Source organism: Giraffa tippelskirchi, chromosome 4 (assembly GCF_054371585.1).
Source record: "Giraffa tippelskirchi isolate mGirTip1 chromosome 4, T2T-mGirTip1v1.2.pri, whole genome shotgun sequence".
NCBI lineage: Eukaryota > Metazoa > Chordata > Mammalia > Artiodactyla > Giraffidae > Giraffa > Giraffa tippelskirchi.
The window spans coordinates 142,269,990-142,292,332 of NC_137278.1; the positions used below are offsets into that span (position 1 = coordinate 142,269,990).

Here is a 22,343-nt window from a genome sequence, read left to right on the forward strand (position 1 = left end):
ATTTTTCCCACCTCAAAGTGTGGGAACTGAATAAGGTATTTTTTCATGTTGATTTATTGATTTTAAATAAAACTTTATGGCAGGCTCTGTGATTTTAAAACAAAAGGTATGCTAGGGGAAAAAAGTATACTGTGGTACATAAAATATAGAAAGTAAAGAATTTTTAAAACATAATATTTTAAGCATTTTAGATGCTGTTTTTAAAATAATGTTGCATTTTTTTCATGTTATGGATTTTTTTGACTCTTAATTTCTCTTTTTTTCCTTTCATTTTCTGTACTTACTAATCAATTTGTCTCCTTTCTTTCTCTTTGCACTATTTTCCCATGTTTCATGACCATTTTCCTGATCATCAGTAGATCCTCCAGAAGGTAGGCAGGGGAAGGGAGAGGAAATTAATATCATTCACAGTATTGCAAAACTTTACTGGTTTTTCATTGACCAAAAAGCATTTTTTTCCCTTTCACATCAGATCTGTTGTATAAGTTTGCAATATTAAAGTTGAGTTATGTATTTCAAAATGTGAATAGATTTTTAATACAGAAAGAAATACCGTTGATTTATGTTTCCAGTTTCTATATTTTTTCTATTAATATTATCTTTTGTATCAGGTAATAGCTATAAAATATTAACCCCAATATTCTGAATATATGAGAGTATTTTTCAGTATCTAATGAATATAATATTATATTTAATGTTGAAATTATTTTCTTCAGAAGTCTGAATAAATAAAATACATAAGAATGAAAAAGAGACATCCTGGTCTCTAAGGCGTGCCATACATAAGTTTTTGGAGGCAGATATTTACCTTTGTAATTTTACAACCTTTCACATGGCAGAATTGTGTTGAACATTATGTCATCAAGGGAACATTAGTAGATTTTTTAGGATAAAGATAGTAATTTGAAGGAAGGAAATCTTTGGAGACATAGTAGTAAATAACCAAGGGTACTGTTTTAACTTTTTTCTTAGGATGATTTGTGTCATTTGATCTGCATTTGTGCAGATCAAAGCAACTCTAAGTTTGTTAGAATGAATTCTTTTCTTTATAATCAGCTTGTTAAAATATACATACATATATATGTAGTGTTTTAGAAGTAAGTATTATAGCGATAAACTGTGCATTAGATCATAACTTTTCAACATTTGAAGCAGCAATTAAAATTTGACAGCTTCAGTTCATAACTATAAACTTCACATAATAGGATTTCAAAATGGCAATTTTAGACTTTTGAGGAGGTTTTGCTACCATTTCTGTTTCAATCTGTTTAAATTTTTAGATAACCCACAAATTACTGAGCATTAATTTCAAGAATCTCAAATTAATGTGTATATACAAATAATACTTTGGATTTTGTAGTTATTCATCCATGTGATGTATGATCCATGTGATCCATCCATATTCCTGGCCTTATTTCTGCTGATGAGGAACTCCCTTTACTTTTTGAAATCATTATAACTAAATCCTAAAAATAAATATTTCTTAATCCTGAGCCTAATTTATTACCTCTTTAAATTTTTGTTCATTGGTCTGTCATCAACCCTCTTGAGCTATACTAGCATTAATCCAGTACATCTTTTTTGCATGTGTATGACAGCTCTTTAAATATTTAGTACTTTTGTATGATCTCTCCAATGAAGGTTCTTTTATCAGCTCAATAGTTTTAGATTAATCTGTTTGTAATGCAGATCCTTCTTTTTGCTTCTACTGTTTTGGAAAATCTCCAGGTTTTCAAAGCTCTTTTTAAAATGTGGCCTCTAGAATTCCACTTCATTCCAGATGTAGCCTTGGCAGAGTATAGTAGTTCTATTGCTTTCTTTCTCCTGAAATATTTACTTATATTGCAGAAGTTATTGAAAATAGTGTTAGAGGAATCATAAATTGTTGATCCATTGATCTTGTATTCAATAAACAAATTTCTTTAGCTTTTAAAATAAAATTAAGCCCCTTTCCTACTTGGAGCATTCTGTTCTGTCTTCAGCTTAAATTTTATGTTTAAATTTTAGCCAGTGAATATTTTAGTGCTAAGTACATACTTAAACAGATTTTGGGGATAATTTTCTAGACAATATAGCTCTTCAATATGTCAATTTAGTAAGCATGCCATATCTGTCTTCAGTTCAGTGGAAAGACTGACTAGATATTGAAGACCTTTTTCCAGATTGAGAGGAACATTGACTCTAGGGGTAACTTTTCAGCCACTGATGGAACTACCTTACTACAACAATTTCAAACTTACCCACCATGTCTATAGGGATATCATTTGGAAAGCTTTTTGTAAGGACATTATTGGAGTCAATATACATTATGAATATGACATTACCCTAGTTCGCTGCCTATTAATTTTACAAAAAAACTCCCCATGAGATGTTATCACTTACTAATGAGCAGTTAGGTGTTTGTAATTTTTGTAATTATTTATTTAATAGTTCCCTCTATGAAACTCAACAAGTTTTACCCATCTGTAATTTCTGAAATCCACTTTTTTTTCTCCCTTCTGGAATATTGGATCTACATATTTTATCCCCTTTATTGATTCTCTTAGTGTACCAACAATGATTTTGGCTCCACAATGGTATATACTTTCAAAATCTTGTGAAAATAGAAATACTTGAACTCACTGAATGTCTTCATTGTCAGTTCTAACTTATGTTGGGCTCACATTTCTTCTGAATTATTTCTGTCCCTGGCATCTTAAAGGTTGTTCTTATTCATCAAGAATGTGGATACAGACAGCTTTATCTCTGAATCTGTCCTAATATTAGGCCATCTGTCTTATATAATGGACACACGTGCATGTGTGCTAAGTCACTTCAGCCATGTCCGACTCTCTGTGACCTTATGGGCTGTAGCCTTCCAGGGTCCTCTGTCTGTGGGATTATCCAGGCAAGAATATTGGAGTGGGTTGTCGTACCGTCCTCCAGGGGATCTTCCTGACCCAGGGATTGAACGCGCATCTCTCATGTCTCCTGCATTGGCAGACAGGTTCATTACTGCTGGTGCCTCCTGGGAAGCCCATAAAATGGACATATTTCAACATAACTTTTCTTCCTGCTCTGAGCAAAGATACGTCTAACTTATATATATATATTTATCATTCTTAATTCACTCTCATTTTTTATCTTCCCAATACAATTATTTCAATTCAGATTCTGTCTCAAACTCCTTTAGGATAGGGACAGTGTTTTGATAAACTTTACATTTCCACAGTTCATAGTTCAGTGGCATAAAGCAGAAATTCAAAAAATGTTAAACTTATGAGAAAGCACCAAAGAGCATCACTATTCTATTAATATCTTATTCTTTTTAAAAAAATCTTCTTTGAGATTGTTAGAATTTGAAAAGCTTTTGTTATTTTTGAGCCGTTCTCCCTTTAGATTTCTGTTTATGCAATCATTCTTGTATTTCTTCAAATTTGTTTGAAATTTGCTTTCTTAGTGTTTTAGGTGGTATGTATTATACCGTCTTTAAGATGTCTCTTTTTGACATAGAATTCCAGTCTGATAGTTACATCTTCCAGTTTTCCATCAGTAATACTTCTTATTTTTCATAATTTACTATATTAGAATAGCTCCCAATATTACTTCATTAAATTTTGAAGAGATAAAATTGTCAAGGAGAAAATTCAAATGTATTGCGGACTTTGCTCTTTGCAGAATACAGCTGCTGGCTGAGTCCCAAACAGTTGATGTACTTCATCACTACTATTATAATTTCACACTTTGTCCCTTTGCTTTAAAAAAGACAAGGAACAATCTGGTTTTTATATAGTACCAATTATTTAGAACAACTTCTTAATGTCAGAGAAATAAAAAAATAGTTTCATGATATAGCTACTGAAGTAAATCTTATTTTCCCCCCCACCTCAGGGGCGTAATCAACCCGTTTCCAGCTTCAAAAGGAATCAGAACTTCTCCACTTCAGTGTGTTCACATAGCTGAAGGGCATACAAAAGCTGTGCTCTGTGTGGATTCCACTGATGATCTTCTTTTCACTGGATCAAAAGGTGCTAATAGTTGTGTCATGTGAATATTTAACAGATCTTTTTAATGATTACATTTTAACAGATTTTGAAAAATTTCAAGCTGCTTAAGATTCGTAAGAATCTGAAAGATAATATTGTTCAACTGCTGAATTGTATAAAATATAAAATCATTGCATAGTTGAGAAGAAAGTAAAATCTCTTTTGATGTTATGTGAATAGAACGGTGAAGGAATACATCTCGATTTGGTAACTGAGCACCTAATACATGCAAAGCCCTGAGCTTAGTAACACAGGCTATATAAAAATCCATAAAAGGTCATTACAATGTACAGTGTGGTAAAAGAATAAGATGGGTAGCAACCACCATTTCTTGAGCACTTAGTAAGTGTCTGAAACTATACTAGACACTATGCAAATTTTATCTCATTTAATTCTCACAACAACGCCAATGTTGCATCCTCATTTTACTGATCAAGAAACTGAAGATTCCAGGAATTGAATTAAATAATTTTTCCAGATAAGCTTAGCTAGTGAATGGAAGAGCCAGGATTAGAAACCTAGGTCTGCGCATCACCAAACCTGCACTTGCGGGCAACTAGAAATTAACTATAAATGATTTGAAGAGTTATACATGAATATTTGGGGTTTCAGAAGAGAAAGAGATTATGCTAAATTGTGAAAAATAAGGAAGGCTTTGATGAGGAGGCACTTAGGATGAACCTTACTGGGTTGTTTGAATATTGGCAAATAAAAATTGGCAACCAAGATTAGAGAGCAGTGTAAGCAGAGACATGGAGGTAGAAGTGGTTTTGGAAACTAAATCCAGTTGGGTTGAAAAGTAGAATATATGTAGAAATGGTGGATAATGAGGCTGGAAAGATGAGAAGGAAGCATGTGTAGGAATTTGGGAAGCTAGTTCAAGTCTTTTAGCATTTAAAGATATTACAAGATAAAGGGAAGAATCTTGCCAGCACTTGTCAATAATGGCAAGCAATTCCCAATTTAAAAAAAATTTGCTCTGTTAAAAGTATAATTTTCTAATAACTCAAATTAAATTTATTTTTCCAGGATAATTAGATACTTACGTCAGAAAGGCAAAGTATTGAATAGAATGGTTTTATGATCATGTTTATGATTATGTTAATGAAGTCAATTAGTGACCTCTGGAAAACAAATGTGTGAGTAGTTCTGCATGTGGAGTGTTGTGAGTAGGTAAGAGAGTATCAAAACAAAATGTTTTGAAGAGGCTGATTTGGGATGGCCATTTTAAATTCAGGGGCAATTTGAAATAAGACTATCAATATGTCTATTTTAAAATTTTGTATAATTATTCTTTAATACCACTTGATACATACACCAGATAGCCTAGCTTTCATCTAATCCTTTATGCCTACTTTGCCCTTGAACCTGCTGCAAAGTGTCAAGGATAGAGTTAGGATGCTATTCCAAGTTAATTAAATAATTATCATTTTCTTATCTCATTTTTCTCATAGGAGAGAAATTGTTCTTGCTAAGAGAATCTAACTTAGTTCTTATTCACAATATTTTCTCTTTTTTATTTGTTTTTAGATCGTACTTGTAAAGTATGGAATCTGGTGACTGGGCAGGAGATAATGTCACTGGGAGGTCATCCCAACAATGTAGTATCTGTAAAATATTGCAATTATACAAGTTTGGTCTTCACTGTGTCAACATCTTATATTAAGGTGTGGGATATCAGAGATTCAGCAAAGTGTGTTCGAACGCTAACGTAAGTAACTTAGAGACAAATAGCATAAGGGGCAGTTAGTTCTTGTTTACAAAATGTAAGAAAAGATAGGTTTATGCATGCATTTTTGTTTATTTATACCTGTCCACTTGCAAAGAAGATTAAAATGTTTACAATAAGAATATATATAACATAAGGTGAAAAAATATTGAGAAAGTAAAATACAATAGTTCAATATTAAACAGAAAAGGAGAAGTCATATTTAATCTGTGACTCAATACACATTTCATATTTCCTTCCTCCCCAAAACTAAGGAGTTGAATTTTCATTATTACTTGACGTAGTAAAATGATTTGCATTACTTACTCCAAATGAATGCCACTCCTTGGAAAATGGCTGAAATCACCATTATAGACCATTAAGAAGTACTTGCAAAATTCAGTTAGCATCTATTGAATAACTGAATAATTGAGGAGTGTTTTTCTTAAGACTTACACTGCTTTGATGTTAGCCTGTGTTTCATAACTGTAGATAGGACAATTGGAGGATGAATTTGTTTTCTGCATCTGTTATTATATATGTCTTTAAAACATAGAGCAAATGATGATTCTTTTTCCCATAAGACTGATGAACTGTTTCACATAATTAAAATTTTAATTAAAAGATGAATTCTATTGGTTTAAATAAGAGAAAGGAGCATAAGGATGGTGAATTTTTACTAATTTGTAGAGTGAAGATTATTAATACTTAAGTGCTATTTTATATGTTGAGAACTACTAATTATTTACTGTGCTGAATACAGATCTCTTGAGGGAAATTTTATAGGAAAAACCACTATCTTAGAGATTTACCAATCCAGTTGTCTCATTAAAATCATTTGAAAATGTTGACTGTAACTTGATTTTTTTAGAAGTTAGCTAATAAAATGATTCAAAATTGAAAAATATATTTGCTATTTAGAATTAGGCTGAGGAAATAAATCATGTTTAAGTCTTTTCCACATAGTAAACAATTCATATATGATTGGGTTAAAGTATAAAAAACTTTAACTCAAAGGGTCATATCTTATATATGAAAGAAATATTGGTTTGTTCCTCAGTGGACTTCTGCAAGCTACAGGAAAATGAATTACCTTTGTGGCACTGTATCATTTGTTGAGCCTGGTGGGCTACAGTCTGTGGGGTCACAGAGAGTTGGACACAACTGAGTGACTGAGCACTTGCACACATCATTTGTTGAGTTTTGTTATCTTTGTCATCTAGTCTTTTCTGAATTATATTTAAGTCATCTCTTCAGTTCAGTTCAGTCGCTCAGTCGTGTCCAACTCTTTGCGACCCCATGAACCACAGCACCCCAGGCCCCACTGTCCATCACCAACTCCCAGAGTTTACCCAAACTCATGTCCATTGAGTCGGTGATGCCATCCAACCATCTCATACTCTGTCGTTCCCTTCTCCTCCTGCCCTCAATCTTTCCCAGCATCAGGGTCTTTTCAAATGAGTCAGCTCTTTGCACCAGGTGGCCAAAGTAGACCAAAGTATTGGAGTTTCAGCTTCAACATCAGTCCTTCCAATGAACCCCCAGGACTGATCTCCTTTAGGATGGACTGGTTGGATCTCCTTGCAGTCCAAGGGACTCTCAAGAGTCTTCTCCAATAGGCCCAAAGCCTGGATACCCAGGTGGCTTTGTGGTAAAGAGTCCACCTTTCAGTGCAGGAGATGCAGGAGATGTGGATTCGATCCCTGGGTTGGGAAGATCCCCTGGAGTAGGAAATGGCAACTCACTCCAGTATTCTTGCCTGGAAAATCCCTTGGACAGAGGTTCCTGGCAGGCTACCGTCCATGGGGTAGCAAAGAGTCAGACCTGACTGAGCATGGCACAGTGACTAACAGAGCCCCAAACTCCTAGTGTTATAACTTGCAAAGTAAGAGTTTTAAGCCATGTCATCTTGTTTTCTTCATTCATTTTGTTGCATTTATCTGTCAAAGTGTTCATTTATTAGTGCCACCTATGTGCATGTGAAGTGCTGCGCTAGATGTAGTATATACAGTGACCAAAGAACACAGATGTTGCCTACAGCCAGTTTCCTGGGAATTTAAGGAATTCTGTGACTAACTCTTTTCCAGAATTGTGACTTACTTTGTTTTGTCTCTGTTAAGGTCTTCAGGTCAGGTTACTTTTGGAGATGCTTGTTCTGCAAGTACTAGCCGAACAGTTGCTATTCCGTCTGGGGAAAACCAGATCAATCAAATTTCGCTAAACCCAACTGGAACTTTCCTCTATGCAGCCTCTGGAAATGCTGTCAGAATGTGGGACCTTAAAAGGTAGAATTTTAAAGAAAATGTACTTCCTGTATATGGCAAATACAATTTTCACACATTAATGTTAGTGCTGGTGCAATCTAATTTATATAACCCCAGAAGTTAACATAAAATACTAGATTTTTCTGTTTGATTCAGCACCCCTAAATGTCTCATCTATCCTCCTTAGCACACTCAAAATTTTTCTTTCTTTTAATCTCCATTGCTAGGGAAAATAGTATATGAAAGAAAATAGACTTTATTAATATTTGTCTAAAAGTTGTATTGTTTACTAGGAAGAGAACAAGATTCTCATGCTAGTTGCATCAGTACCTTTGAAAGAATTATTTTTTTGTAACATCACTTATGCATCTTATATTTAAAAATGTTCAGTTTATAAACCTTATAAGTTTGATCACAAATCTTCACAGGATTTTTGTGAATATAAAATTATATATGTATATATGATGAAGTATTAAGATGAAGTGAGTAAAAAGAGAATACCATGCATTACATCTTTGATTTGATTTTTATTTGCCATGAATTAGAAGCTTTCATCCTTCATTTGAGTGTTTATTTTAGATTCTTTTCTAGTTCTTAAAATGTTGGGAGCAAGGGAATATTTATTTATTAGTTAACAAATATTTATTCAGCATCAACTGTGGCAGGCATTATACCAATACTATGGTAGGTACTGGAGATATAGATTGCGCAAGACAAATTTGATGTCCACCTTCTTAGAACTCATCTTGTAATGGAGAATAAAGTCCACTAAACAGGCAATTACAAGGTTCTGAGTAAAGTTGATAATTCAGGTAATAATCCCATTTAGAAACTAGGTTTTGTCAGTGGTAAATCAACGGGAAATTTATTTTAGAAATTTTGAGGGTAACTATTTATTACTTGTAACATTTTAATGGTTGGCTGAAAAAGTATAATAAGCATAATTTATAGATAAATAAACGAGAAGAGGAAGAAGAAACACAGTCATGAGTACCATTTTAGAAATAAAAAGTAGAAAATTGAAAACAATGCTTGTTTAAGAAAATTTGGAATGTGATGAGATCCGGGTTTATTCTTAAAGATATTAAACTTAACTTGTATTCAGACTACCATGGAAGAAAATACTCAACATCATGACAGGAGGCAGAAAAGATACCAGCTTCTAAAAATTTTTACACTTTCTTGTCTGCTGAAAAGTTAGATCCTTTGAAACTTGCTTGATTTCAGCAACATAATTAAATACAGATTCATTTTAACAAATTAACTATGGAAAAGAGTTACAAGAAATAGTAATATTCTAGAAACCAAATATATCTCTGTATTCCAGCAGCTTGATTTGAGGTATGATTATGAAACAAAGGTTCATTGCCACCTCCTGACAATAGACATCACACGTTTTTCTACCAGTCATATATATTCCTGGCCACTTTCATATCTTTGTAATAACTAATGAAATGGACTATATTTTCTGATGTACACATATGCACACATATGTGCATATGTGTATGTGTATACATGTGTACATATGATGGGTGTACATATATGTGTATATATGAAAATATATGTGTGTGTAATAAAATAATACTACTTTCTCCAAATTGTTATTTTCTAATTATATTAGTGATATAGTTGTTTTAGTCAAATTTAAAATTGACCCTAATAAATCAATCATATGTCTATAACATGTTGAGACATTTAACAGATTAAGGTTTATCTGGACTTAAGTTGGAGTTAAAATTAGCCCTAGGAAAGTTTTTGGACTTTTGATGCTTTTTTTACTATCTTAATGACATCAGTCACTTTGGAATAACTTATTTATAATTCCTAAACTTCCATCAGAGAATCAATTTATTTGGCTAGTTTTTGACTCTTAATTTGAGGAGAGTTGCATAGAGGTGGAGTTAAATAAAAAAAGAAGAGTTTCAGCAAAGACTGTTATTTTTGTTGAGACTTAGCCTCAGCATACTAAGAAATATTTTCAAACAAAATTATTTTTCTTTCTTTTTAAAGGTTTCAGTCCACAGGAAAGTTAACAGGACATCTAGGTCCTGTTATGTGTCTTACTGTAGATCAGATTTCTAATGGACAAGATCTAATCATCACTGGCTCCAAGGATCATTACATCAAAGTGTGTATAATAAAGCTATTGAATTATATTCTCCTATTAAATGATAAGTTTGAAGTATTCAGATGTACCTAGGATGCTTTTCTCTTAATCAGTTTTCTTTTTTCTCATTTCCAGCCTTTACTTTTTCTTCCTGAACTTTTCCTCACTCAGTTCCTGATTTTGTTGTCTTATTTAAAAATGTATTCTCACTTTTTCATAGAAGATATGTTAGGAGGGATTTTAAAGACTTTTTTACCTTAGTCATTCAACTAATGCTTAAATCTCATCATCACCATCTTTTATACTGAGCATATATGGTCTTCATGTTTGTTTTATGCAAGTAGCAGATAAGATGAGAGATGAAAAGTTTGATTCTGGAGATGTTAAATTTGAACTATTATAGAGGACCTCTTCACGTAAGCCAATATGCCATTTGAAAGACAAGTACAGAGTTCAAGATAAGTTATGACTAGACATATATGTTTCAGAACCATTCACATAGAAGCAGATGTTTAAGGAGTAGTTGATATGGCCAAAGGAGAGAGGTTGATATGACTCAGCCTTGGGGAATCCTATAAGGACCAACAGGAACAAAAAGAGAATATAGTAATAAAGAGAGACAGAAAGAGTGTAAGTAATCTTTTTTTAGAAACTTTTGTTACCAGATGAGAAGTAGGTTAATGACTTGAAAATGGAATGGTTAATGCAAGAGGGTTTTTTATCGGTAGACTTGAGCATGTTTATATGGTTAGAATGGGCTTAGTGGAGAGGGAAAGTGTGAAGAGTGAAGTCGTAGCAATTAGTGAATCAGATCAAAAAAGAATCAGATCAAAGATGTGAACCTTGAGAAAAAGTAAGTACACTTTACTATCTTGGAAAGAAGGGAAGGGTAAGAGAATGTTTGAGAATAAAAGGAAACTTTTGTAACTATGAGGGGGAAGGTGGTCCAGAAAGTCTGTTTTTGGTCTTACTAGACTTTTTAGGAACTCACAAGTTCAGTAGTTAAGAGAAATGAGAGCAACTGAGGGGAGTAAAATTGAACAGCAGCTTTGGAGAATTTGTGATGATCACCAAGACTGCAGAGCTGCCTGATTGTGTTTAAATAACAATCATATCATTTATTTGAATTTCAACTGGATTGTTATATGTAACATTTTTATTATTTAACATATCATTTGTACACTTATACATGGAAAAATTGGTTGTCTTTCTTAAGAGCTTACAAACATGTAAGCACGTGACATGTGAAAATAAGGGCTCAGGTTCATCCTGAGTCACTCAAAGCAAGTTATTTTTGTTAGTAAAATATCATAACAAAACAAGTCACATCCGGTTAATATACATGTATACATGTCTCTATGAATGAATACCTAAGGTGCTTATTTGTAAGTTAAATAGGATGATTACTTTCATTTTGCTTTTATTTAGATGTTTGATGTAGCTGAAGGGGCCCTTGGAAGTGTGAGTCCCACCCACAATTTTGAGCCCCCTCATTATGATGGCATTGAAGCATTAACCATATATGGGGATAACCTATTTAGTGGGTCCAGAGATAATGGAATCAAGAAATGGGATTTAGCTCAAAAAGATCTTCTACAGGTAATTCAAAACCTTTTCATGGGATGGAGTGGGTACTTCAAAGTCATCAGTATTCTAATAAGAACATGAAGAGTCTCTATGTAGATTTTCATCATTTAGGGATGGTATCAATCAGGGCTTTCTCTTAAAGAGTGTTTCATTATCACCTACCAGAGTTACTAATTATGAAAAGGGCAACATTAGACACTTAATGATATCTCATAGATAAGAGGAGAATAGACTCTGGTAAGAATTGGAAGCTCTGGGATTGCCCTGTGCATGCGTTTACTAAATACAGTCTTGGAGTGATGAAGTCAGTTTCTCAGTTTGTTTTGTCTTTATGTACACATATTCCAAGGGCTTCCCTGGTGGCTGAGATGGTAAAGAATCTGCCTGCAATGCAGGAGATCCAAGTTTGATCCCTGGGTTGTGAAGATCCCCTGGAGAAGGGAATGGCAACCCACACCAGTATTCTTGCCTGGAGAACTCCATGAACGGAGGAGCCTGGTGGGCTACTGACTATAGGATTGCAAAGAGTCGGACATGACTGAGCAACTAATACTTCAATACTTTCACACATATTTCACAGAGTACCAAGTTTTGCTAAAGTCATAGCAGTCTAAATGATTCTTCATCTCATTTTCATACATCCAAGAATGGTGGTTCTCTCATTTCCTATAGAATGATAGTTGGGTTGAAGTGTTTTGTCAGGCTTTTTCCTATAAATGTATGAGTGTGTATGCATATATTGCAATTGCTCACACTTTCCTGCTTACAATCGGACGAAAAAAAAAACTGAACAAGTAGCATGAATGTTAATAGAAAAAACTGGCAACAGGCACATATATTGCACTCAAAAGCTTTTCTTTTATAGATATACATTCTAGAATGTCTTTTATATTATATATATGAATTTATATATGCATAAAATATGGTCATATAGTCTGAGCTTATAATTACTGTTTGTTGTTTAGTCGCTAAGTTGTGTCTGACTCTTGCGACCCCGTGGACTGTAGCCTGCCAGGCTCCTCTGTTCATGGGATTTCCCAGGCAAGAATACTGGAGTGGGTTGCCATTTCCTTCTCCAGAGAATCTCCCTAACCCAGGAATCAAACCTGAGTCTCCTGGATTGGCATGTGAATTCTTTACCATTGAGCCACCAGGGAAGCCCATAAGTATTGTTTACTCATCGTGAAGCATGTAGGTTAGCTCCAGCCTTCTCCAAAAAGTTTTAGACCTCTATGTTCTCTTCCAAAATTTAAGGCAGTGATTTTAGGAGACAGTCCTTATAGTCTACATACCAGGTTGTAGTTTTCAAACTTGTTGTGTGAGATACATTTTCTAGAAAGGTGAGATATTTACTCCTTTGAAGAGGAAGTGATGTTTGAAAAATTCAGTATACTTTCCATGTGTTTTAGATTCTATAGATTTTTTAACTTTGTGGGTCTTTAATACTGATAACACTGATAATAACTAGTGAATTAAATTGAGGAGCAAATTACAGATTTATCTGTTTAAATCACTTAGAGTGACTTCATAGAAAATAATTTTTATGGTTTCCAGACCAATTCAGTGTTCCAAAATTTGAATTTGTCAATAAAAACTTTGGTAACTTATTTTGGTGTGAAAATGTCAGTTTGAAAGGCTTCCCTTAAGCTGCTGATTTTTCTTTTTTCTCCCAGCAAGTTCCAAATGCACATAAGGATTGGGTCTGTGCCCTGGGAGTGGTACCAGGCCACCCAGTTTTGCTCAGTGGCTGCAGAGGGGGCATTTTGAAACTCTGGAACATAGATACCTTTGTGCCAGTTGGAGAGATGAAAGGTCATGAGAGTCCTATCAATGCCATATGTGTTAATTCCACCCACATTTTTACTGCAGCTGAGTAAGTTTTTCCTATTGGTTGCTTGTGTTCAGATTTAATAAATACTATAGGTTGTAAATATTTGGAAATGTAAAACATATGAAATCTTCCTTTTATTACAGCTATTCCAATGTCTATTCATGATGTTTTGTTTATATTTTCTGAGATGCACTGTGATCACTGAGTTTGGGCTCCCTAGTTTATATGATAATAGTGTTACTCCTGTATCAGCTCTCTGCTTAGACTAGGAAGTCTGCTACCAGATCTTACTGTAGCAGTTTTAATTTTTAAGAAATCATTCAGAAGTGATTAATTTCTAAATTGTCTTTCCAGAAAAGGCAGGAAACTTGCCTCATTCTTCACATTTAGATCAAATCCTAAAAAAAAAAAAAAAAACCTCTTTTATGCCTCTCCCACCTCCTTTAAAATCTAAGTACATAGTAATAATATATACTCCCTCCCTCTTAGAATGGCTGAATTGATTAATTTATTTGCTCATTTGCTCATTCATTATGAATCTCCTGTGTGCCAGGCACTGTTCCAGAATCTTGGGAATAGAGAATTGAACAAAACAGATATAAATCCTAATTTCATTCTAAGGAGAAAGAAAAGAAAATGAATAAGTAAAATATGTTACATGGTGAGAGGTACTCTGGAGAAATAAGCAAGCAGGGAAGGGAGACGAGAACATCACTAGGGAACAGGGGTTGCACAGTAGAGTGGACAATGAAGACCTTACTGAGAAAGTGACATTTAAGAAGATGCTTGAAGGAGGTGTAGAGATGTGACTGTAAAAATGACATAATATGTATTATATCATAATACATTATATATAAATACTTTTGGAAAGGATATCATATGTACTATAATGTGAGGTGTTCATCTCATTCAAATAAAATGTAATTTCTCATGAAAATCTCCTTATGTCATTTGTGTACCAATTATGTTACTTAATTTATTGAGCCATTTCTTGATTCATCAGTCCTAAATACACAATTACCCTGATTTTATTTTGAAACTTCTGCTAAATTTCTGTGGTATCTCTTTTTATTTGTGCTGTTTCCACTGAATCCCTCGTCTCATTTACTTTCTCTCATCTCTAAAATACATCAAAGCAGATTTCTTTCGTGTTTTTCTAAGATGCTTACCTTAAATGCTTCATTGATGCTATTTTTGAGATACATTACTTCCTTAAGTTTCATCACTTTTGTTTATTCCCGTAGAAGCTTGTTTGTCCTTGACAATTTATGGGAAATAATACCCCTCATAGCTGTGGGACACTATAAAATTATTACGACTCATTGAGGTCTGATAACTGAGGTATGATGTAATATTTTTCTTCCATGATACAGTTTTATTTTTGAGAAACTGAAAATGTCCTCAGTTTACCCATGGTGTATCAGATGCAGATGTATTTACCATGTAACATAAAATCAGGAAAATAACCAATAAAATCAGAAGGCCTATTTTCAAATTAGTTCTACTTATTCATTACCTAACAAACCGTTATATAGGGCTTAATATCTACCAGACATTGTTCTGAGTGTTTTCAGGCATTAACTCATTTAGTCTTCATAAGAACTCTAGAAAGTGAGTATTATTGTAATCCCTATATTATAGATGGGAAAACTGAGGTACTTTATAATTCACAGTCCTTGTATAAGTAATTCTGTCATATATGATTTCTGGATCTGTTGCATTGATTGATTTTTCTTATGATTATAGGTCTTATCTTTTCTCATTTTACGTCATGTAATATGAATGTTGAACATTGTAGTGTTGTGTTTTGAGTATCTGGATTTTGTTTTATTCCTTAAAAGACAGTTGGGTTTTATTTAAAGTCATGTAAGTTACTTGTGGTTCAGCTCATCGTTTTGAGACTTCAACTCTTGGGTTTTTACTGAATGTCTTGAATGTTTGATGCTATTCTCTACTGATCAGAGCTTGACTCTCACAGCTGTGTTTTGGTCTGGCCGTATAGTCTGACTCTACTCATGTGCAGCTTAGCCTTCGGTCAAAGACATTAGGGGACCCCTATGTATGTAGATTGATGGAATGTTTTTCCCTATAATTCCATAGTCCTTTTTGCATAGCTCTCCCCTCTTCTCTATTTGGTTTTACAAATTACAGCTATTTCACACTTCCCAGATTTTTATTACTGTCTTTTCAACTCTGATTCTGTAGTCTGTTTATTTCCCCTCTTCCTTGCTGTAGTGCGGCAAGTGCTTCCAGACTGAAGGCCAGGGCTGTCACAGAGCTCACCTTTTCTTGTTTCCCTTTTCTCAGGAATTACAGGCCTAATGTACCCATCCCCCAGTTTCTGAAAATAGTTTTGTTCCATATGTTTTGTCAAGTTTTCACTTTGTGTTAACTCACAGGAGCGTTAACCTGGCACAGGTTACTCTGTCATGACTAGTAGTGGAAGTTTGCTCATCTTAGATTTTGTATGTCCAAAACTGAACCCCCAGCCTTCCTAAGAAACCTGCTCATCCTATGCCCTTCTCCATGTCAGTTGATGGCTTCTCTTTTTTTTTCTGTTGCTCAGTACAGAAACCGTCATTCCTCCCTTTCTTTCAACTCCATATCCAATTCATAAGCAAACTATGTTGGTATTCTACCTTTACATTATATCTAGAATATGACTACTTCTCACCCTGCCTTTTGTTACCTCACTGACCCTAGTCACCATCAGCTCTTGGATTACTACAATAGCCTCCTAAACAAGGTGCCTTGCCCATATGTAGTCTATTCTCAAACAGACACCAGAGTAATTTTAAAAATTTTTAAAAATTATGATCATCTTGTTCTTTCTCTGCTCAAAAACTTGTATTGGTCATCCATTTTGTCTAAAGTAGAGGCTGTACTTGATCTAAACCCTTTGAGTATTTGTTATCTGTCATCTTAACCTTCTAAAACCCTCTGGCATGCTCCTTCTCTTACAGCACTGATAATATCTTTGCTGGTCTTGAACATATCAGGCTTACTCCAGCCTTAAGACATTTGCCCAAAGTGCCTTCAGAGATCCTGATCTTCTAACATCTTTCTTTCTCAGTAAGAATAACCCTGTGATTTTACTTAAAATTGTAATCTCTCCTATCACCTATCACTCCTGATCCTGATCCTCTTTGCTGTACTCTTTTAATTTTTCTGTCACATTTATTACTTTCTAATAAACTATATAATTTTTATCATGTTTTATTGTCTGTCTCCTTTTGCTAGAATATATAATCTACAAAGGCATAGGATTCTGTTATATATTTATTTTGAATTGATCCCAAGTACCTAGAATAATGCCTGGGACACTGCAAGTTCCCAACAAACATTTGTTGAATGGATGGTTGAATGAATAAATGGAATAGATAAATGGGTGGACAAGTGAACATATCCCCTTGCTGTTTTCAATTATCTGTGCTGTGTGTGCTGGTGAAAGATGATTATTTTCCCCTAGTTTTATTAAGATATAATGGACATATAACACTGTTTAAGGTATAACAGTATAATGACTTGACTTACATATATAATGAAATGATTACTGTGGTAAGCTTAGTTAATATCCATCATCTCATGTAGATTTAAAAAAGAGAAAAAAATGTGATTTTTTTCCCCATGTGGTAAGAGTTAGGGATGAGGAGATTATTGATTACAAACTAGAAAGCCTGGATTCTAGGCTCAGCTCTGTCTTCTGCAATGTTACAATGACAAGTCACTAAACTTTCTATATCCTCAAAATATGCTACATAATCTTTGAAATGCTTTTAAACTATCCAGTTTTATGGCAACTCTTTCTTTTGGCTTTGGGTTTATTAAGAAATCGGAGAAAAGCAACACTGTCTTTCTAGAGCCAGGAGAAATGTAACTGTCTAATGACTAGTACCCAGAGCCCACATGTTAGGTGAATAGAAATGCATCGAATTGTCTATGTTCTACGATAGGTAGAGTGTTTGTCTAATTCCTAGTAGCTGCCTGCTTTTTCTGTGGGCTTATGCTGATTTCACCTGAACATAATTCTTCCTGAATATTGACAGATTCACCAACTCTCTGGAATCCCTGCCCTGGCCTCCTCACTGTGATCTTACTCTGGGCTCTTACGCCTGAAGACCTCTGACCATATATACTGACTATGTCAATATAGCCTTAGGAGACGGGGCCTTGGAGCCAATCTGCCTGGTTTCAAATCTTGGTGCTGTCACTTACTTTGTGATCTTGGGCAGATTTTTATTTTTTTGGCTGCACTGTGCAACATGCATAGTGGAAGGGTGAAGTCTCAACTACTGGACCACCAGGGAAGCTTGATCTCAGGCAAATTAGTTAACTTCTTTGGGCCCCAATTTGCTCATCATAAATAGGGTATAATAGCATTATCTATATCTTATGGTAGGTAAAGAGAATAAAATGTGTTAATGTGTGTGAGGGGAACATAGTAATTGTATATTTTTCTCTATATCTATTAAAGACCTTTTCTGTAAATGTTTCTTGATAAGTATTTCTAAGAACTGTATCTTTCCACCTGTTTTCACATGTTCATTTTTAATTTATTATTTTGTAGTGATCGAACTGTGAGAATTTGGAAGACTCGAAATTTGCAAGATGGTCAAATCTCTGACACAGGAGATTTGGGGGAAGATATTGCCAGTAATTAAACATGAATGAAGATAGTCAGAAACTGAATACTGTGATAATACTTTATCTTCTTTATGGAAAATGTTGTCCTACATTTATTAGGCAAAAACTTGTGAATGGAGTTAACTGGAAAATATATATGAATCCAACTACTGAATATAAATGGTATTCTAATAAAATTGTGTACTCTATGTGCTAAATTTTAATATCTACCAATGCATATATAACCTCTAATTGATACACTGCTTGATTCACACTTTTATCGTGGCTGGATTTTTGTGCCTATCTATAAAAAACATCTTCAAATTATCTGAAATGCAAAATGTCTGCTTTTGTGACAGAAAATACACCTAGAATATAATGCCACCCACTGTTATCTCATTCATATAGTCTGTTCGGATGATTTACATATTTAAAGCATATGGGAATGTTAGTCAAACGTTGGTTTGTCTGGTATTTATGTCAGTCTACAGAGGGTTCCCAAATTTAAAAGCTCTTTTAATGTAATGAAAAAGATGTGAGAATATTATTGACGGTGATTTTTCATAAGATGGATTTGACTTTAATCTACTAACAAAGAATGTTAAACAGATTGTGTTAGATGTTGACATCTACTTGTATTGACCAAAGTTTTGCAGTGCTATTTTGTGTGCTCAGGACTAAAATGCTGTTAATTATTTTATTAGTGCTGTGCATACGTTCTGTGATGGGAAACATTTTTGATGTCCTAACAGAAATATATTTCAATCTATTTTCCTATGGAGTTGTTTTTATTATCCACCTTTTAATTTCATTTTTATTTAATAGTAGTATTTCTTTCCCTTTTAATCTAATTGTTATATGCTGCTAAATATATTTTAATTATACTGTGTTTGCAAACCTTGGTAGCTATGATGAGAACTTTATCATCTGCAGTGGGAAAAGCTATGTAAATAGGTAGACTGTAAAGAGAGAATGTCTTATGTTGTAACTATGAATTTTAAATGCTGTAGATTGGATTTTGCAAAAGGATGTATAATTTATGCCTGCTCAGAATATTAATTTGTAAATTCTGCAAGTTTAATTTTTCTGTGAGTGACATGACACTTGAAAATATTGTCTTGTGATCTTTTCCCCCCAAAATATTTGCTTGTAAATGAAAGCTTTGCTAGGGCTTAAATAAACATGTTGCTATGAATAATTTTTATTCTTTTGTTCTTTTCCTAATAGTATGAAAATGGGCAGTGTTTGTAAAAGTTTATTTTATCTGTGTGATTTAAAGAAAGGCATCTTTTTGTTATCCAGCATTACATATCCATTCCTTTTTTTTTTCTTTTCTCACTATTAAAGAATCCACCTGAAGTGCAGGAGACCTGGGTTTGATCTTTGGATCAGGAAAATCCCCTGAAGAAGGGAATGGTTACCCACTCCAGTATTCTTGCCTGGAGAATTCCATGGACAGAGGAGCCTCATGGGCTACAGTCCATGGGGTCACAAAGTGTCAGACATGACTGAATGACTAACACACACAAGACATGAGATATTCTTGAAAAGCGTAAACCATAACCTAATCTGGAGGAACCAAGGAAACTTACTATTTAAAGGAATTAAACTATATAGTTCAGGGATTTGAACATAGATGATTAAACAAATAAAAAGCATTCCCATAGTGATTAGGATAATAGCAACCTTGGTTACTTGGAGAGGAAATGGAAGGCAGTTATTGCAGGAGGTGAGCTGGGAGTGTAGACGGATATGGTGGTGGTGGTTCAGTTGTTAAATTATGTCCAACTTAATGGGTAGTTACCCACTACTAGTTATTGCCTCTCTTACTTTTTAGTAATAGAAGTCTGAGGATTTTTGCTGAGCACATGGCTGTGCAGACAGATTACATTTCCCCCTAACCTTGTAGTTCACCATGGCAATATGCTGTGTTTCTGGCCATGTGATTCAAGGGGGTGTGATACATGAAATGTCTGGTCTTATTTTTAAAAAGGAAGTGCTTGACATTTACTTTAACTGTACCCCTTGCAATGATTAGGATGTAGAAATAGTGGTAATGTACCAACCTTGACCATGCAGATGAAGATGACATCCTGGGTGAGGGATAGTAGAACAATGTGATAGAATAAGTCTGAGTCCTTGAGTGACCTTGTGGCACAGAGCTTCTTTCTTGCCTTGGAGCATCCAAGAGCCTTTATGCTAGGGGTCAGCAAATGTTTTTCTGTGGAAGGCCAAATAATAAATATTTCAGGTTTTGTAGGCCATATATTTCTCCTGTCATACATTTGATTTTTTATTGTTTCCTTACCATTTAAATATGTAAAATTCTTGGCTTGAGGACCATGCAAAAAGAGGTTGGGCACCAAATTTGGCTCATAGGCTATAATTTGCTAAACTGTTATATCAGAGAAAGATAACTTGTATCTTTTTTGAGTCGCTGAATTTTAAAATCCTTTGTTAAAGCAGTCCAACCAATAAAGCATATAGCTACACATATAGGTACACAGAGCTTTAAAAAAAATACGCTCTAGAAAAGGTTTTCTGCACAGAGGGAGTGTCTCAGGGCTACCAAACATGGTTGCACAGATTGTGCACTGCACAACTAAAGAGATACCATTCACTTTTAGACATGATCAATTTATACATTTGTTAAAAGTTTAGATGACATTAAGTCACTTGTTCTTAAAAGTAAAAGAATACAATGATAATTTCAGCATATGGAAGAAAAACTATGTTAAGGCATCTTTTTCTAATTTGAACAAGGGGTGCCTATGGCCTAGTGCCCTTTGATGTCCATTCCTTGTTATGTAAGGCCACTAAAAAATAATGAATTTCTTTCCTTAAAAATTATCAGTAGATCAGGAAATTCTGGCTTCATGTAATTTTTCATTAAAAATTCAAAATTTTAAGTACCACAATATTTTCTTTCACATACCTTTTTTAAAAATGTGTTAAAAATAGCTGTTTGAATGGAAAGATTTGAATGAGATGGCATATTAATAGTTTATCTATGACTAGTAACCAATTGTTCTGTGAATAATTGAAATTTTTTATCAGAATTTTATTTAATACAGATTTTCTTTTGTTGTCTCTGGATCCTACGTGGCGGCATGGCAGCCACTGGGCAGGACACTCTTGCTGCACGCACTTTCTGTCATCTCCACTGAGATGCTAAGAAGTCCGCAAATGTGCACATGGAACGTGTGTAACTTTTGTACTTGCTTGCCTCCTCCATACATACCTGAAGGCCAAAAGGAAAGTGAAAGCTGAGTATAAACACATAAAAGATCCTAAGTCTGGATCTAGTAGTTACCACTCTTGTTTTATTCTTGCAGTTTAACTGAGATATAATTGGCATTTAGCACTGTATAAGTTTAAGATGTACAGCATAATGATGTGAGTTTTATATATCATGGAGCGGTTATGACAGTAAGTTTAATGAACATCATCCATAATCTCTTACAGATACAGAATTAAATAAACAGAAAAAAATTTTTTTCCTTGTGATGAGAGCTCTTAGGATTTGCTCTCTTGACAATTTTCATACATAGCATATAGCAGTTTTAACTATCTTTTGTACATTACATCCCTAGTCCTTATTTATCTCATAAGTGGAAGTTTGTATATTTTGTACAAACTTTATCCAATTCCCCCTCTCCCTAACCCCACCTCTAATAATCACAAATCTGATCTCTTTTCTATTAAATTTGTTTGTTTCCTGGGGAATATAATTGACCTACAACACTATGGGTGTGCGCGTGCTAAGTCGCGTCAGTCATGTCCAGCTCTTTGTGACCCCATGGACTGTAGAGTCTGTCAGGCCCCTCCGTCCATGGAATTCTCCAGGCAAGAATATTGTAGTGGGTTGCCATGCCCTCCTCCAGGATATCTTCCAGACCCAGGGATCAAATCTGAGTCTCCTAAATATCCTACACTGACAGGTGGATTCTTTACCACTAGTACCACCAGGGAAGCCCCTACAATACTATACTAGTTCCTACTACACAGTATAGTGATTTCACATTTCTATACACTTCAGAATGATCACCGTGATATGTCTAGTTGCAATCTGTCATCATACTAAGATATTACATAATTATTGACTATATCCCCCCACATTATTATTTGAAATTATTAATTTCAAACTAATTTGAAATATGAATTATTAATATTATTTGAAATTGGAAGATTATATCTC

The 22,343-nt window shown here is 34.3% G+C and overlaps 1 protein-coding gene across 5 annotated transcripts in view; it reads left to right on the forward strand.

Moving 5' to 3' along the window:
* KIF21A (kinesin family member 21A) overlaps positions 1-19,340 on the forward strand; it is a 171,892-nt gene extending 152,552 nt beyond the window's left edge. For 2 of the 5 annotated variants that reach the window (XM_081483372.1, XM_081483373.1), the window contains 7 exons: positions 3,871-4,007; positions 5,556-5,736; positions 7,854-8,018; positions 10,008-10,125; positions 11,533-11,703; positions 13,365-13,564; positions 18,090-19,340. In XM_081483372.1, the coding sequence (XP_081339498.1) occupies positions 3,871-4,007; positions 5,556-5,736; positions 7,854-8,018; positions 10,008-10,125; positions 11,533-11,703; positions 13,365-13,564; positions 18,090-18,183 (1,066 nt within the window). In that variant the 3' untranslated portion in view covers positions 18,184-19,340. Of the gene's footprint in view, positions 1-356; positions 372-3,843; positions 4,008-5,555; positions 5,737-7,853; positions 8,019-10,007; positions 10,126-11,532; positions 11,704-13,364; positions 13,565-18,089 lie in introns of all 5 variants that reach the window. The other 3 variants (XM_081483369.1, XM_081483371.1, XM_081483370.1) reach the window with 3 other exon arrangements.
* Positions 19,341-22,343: the final 3,003 nt, after the last annotated feature.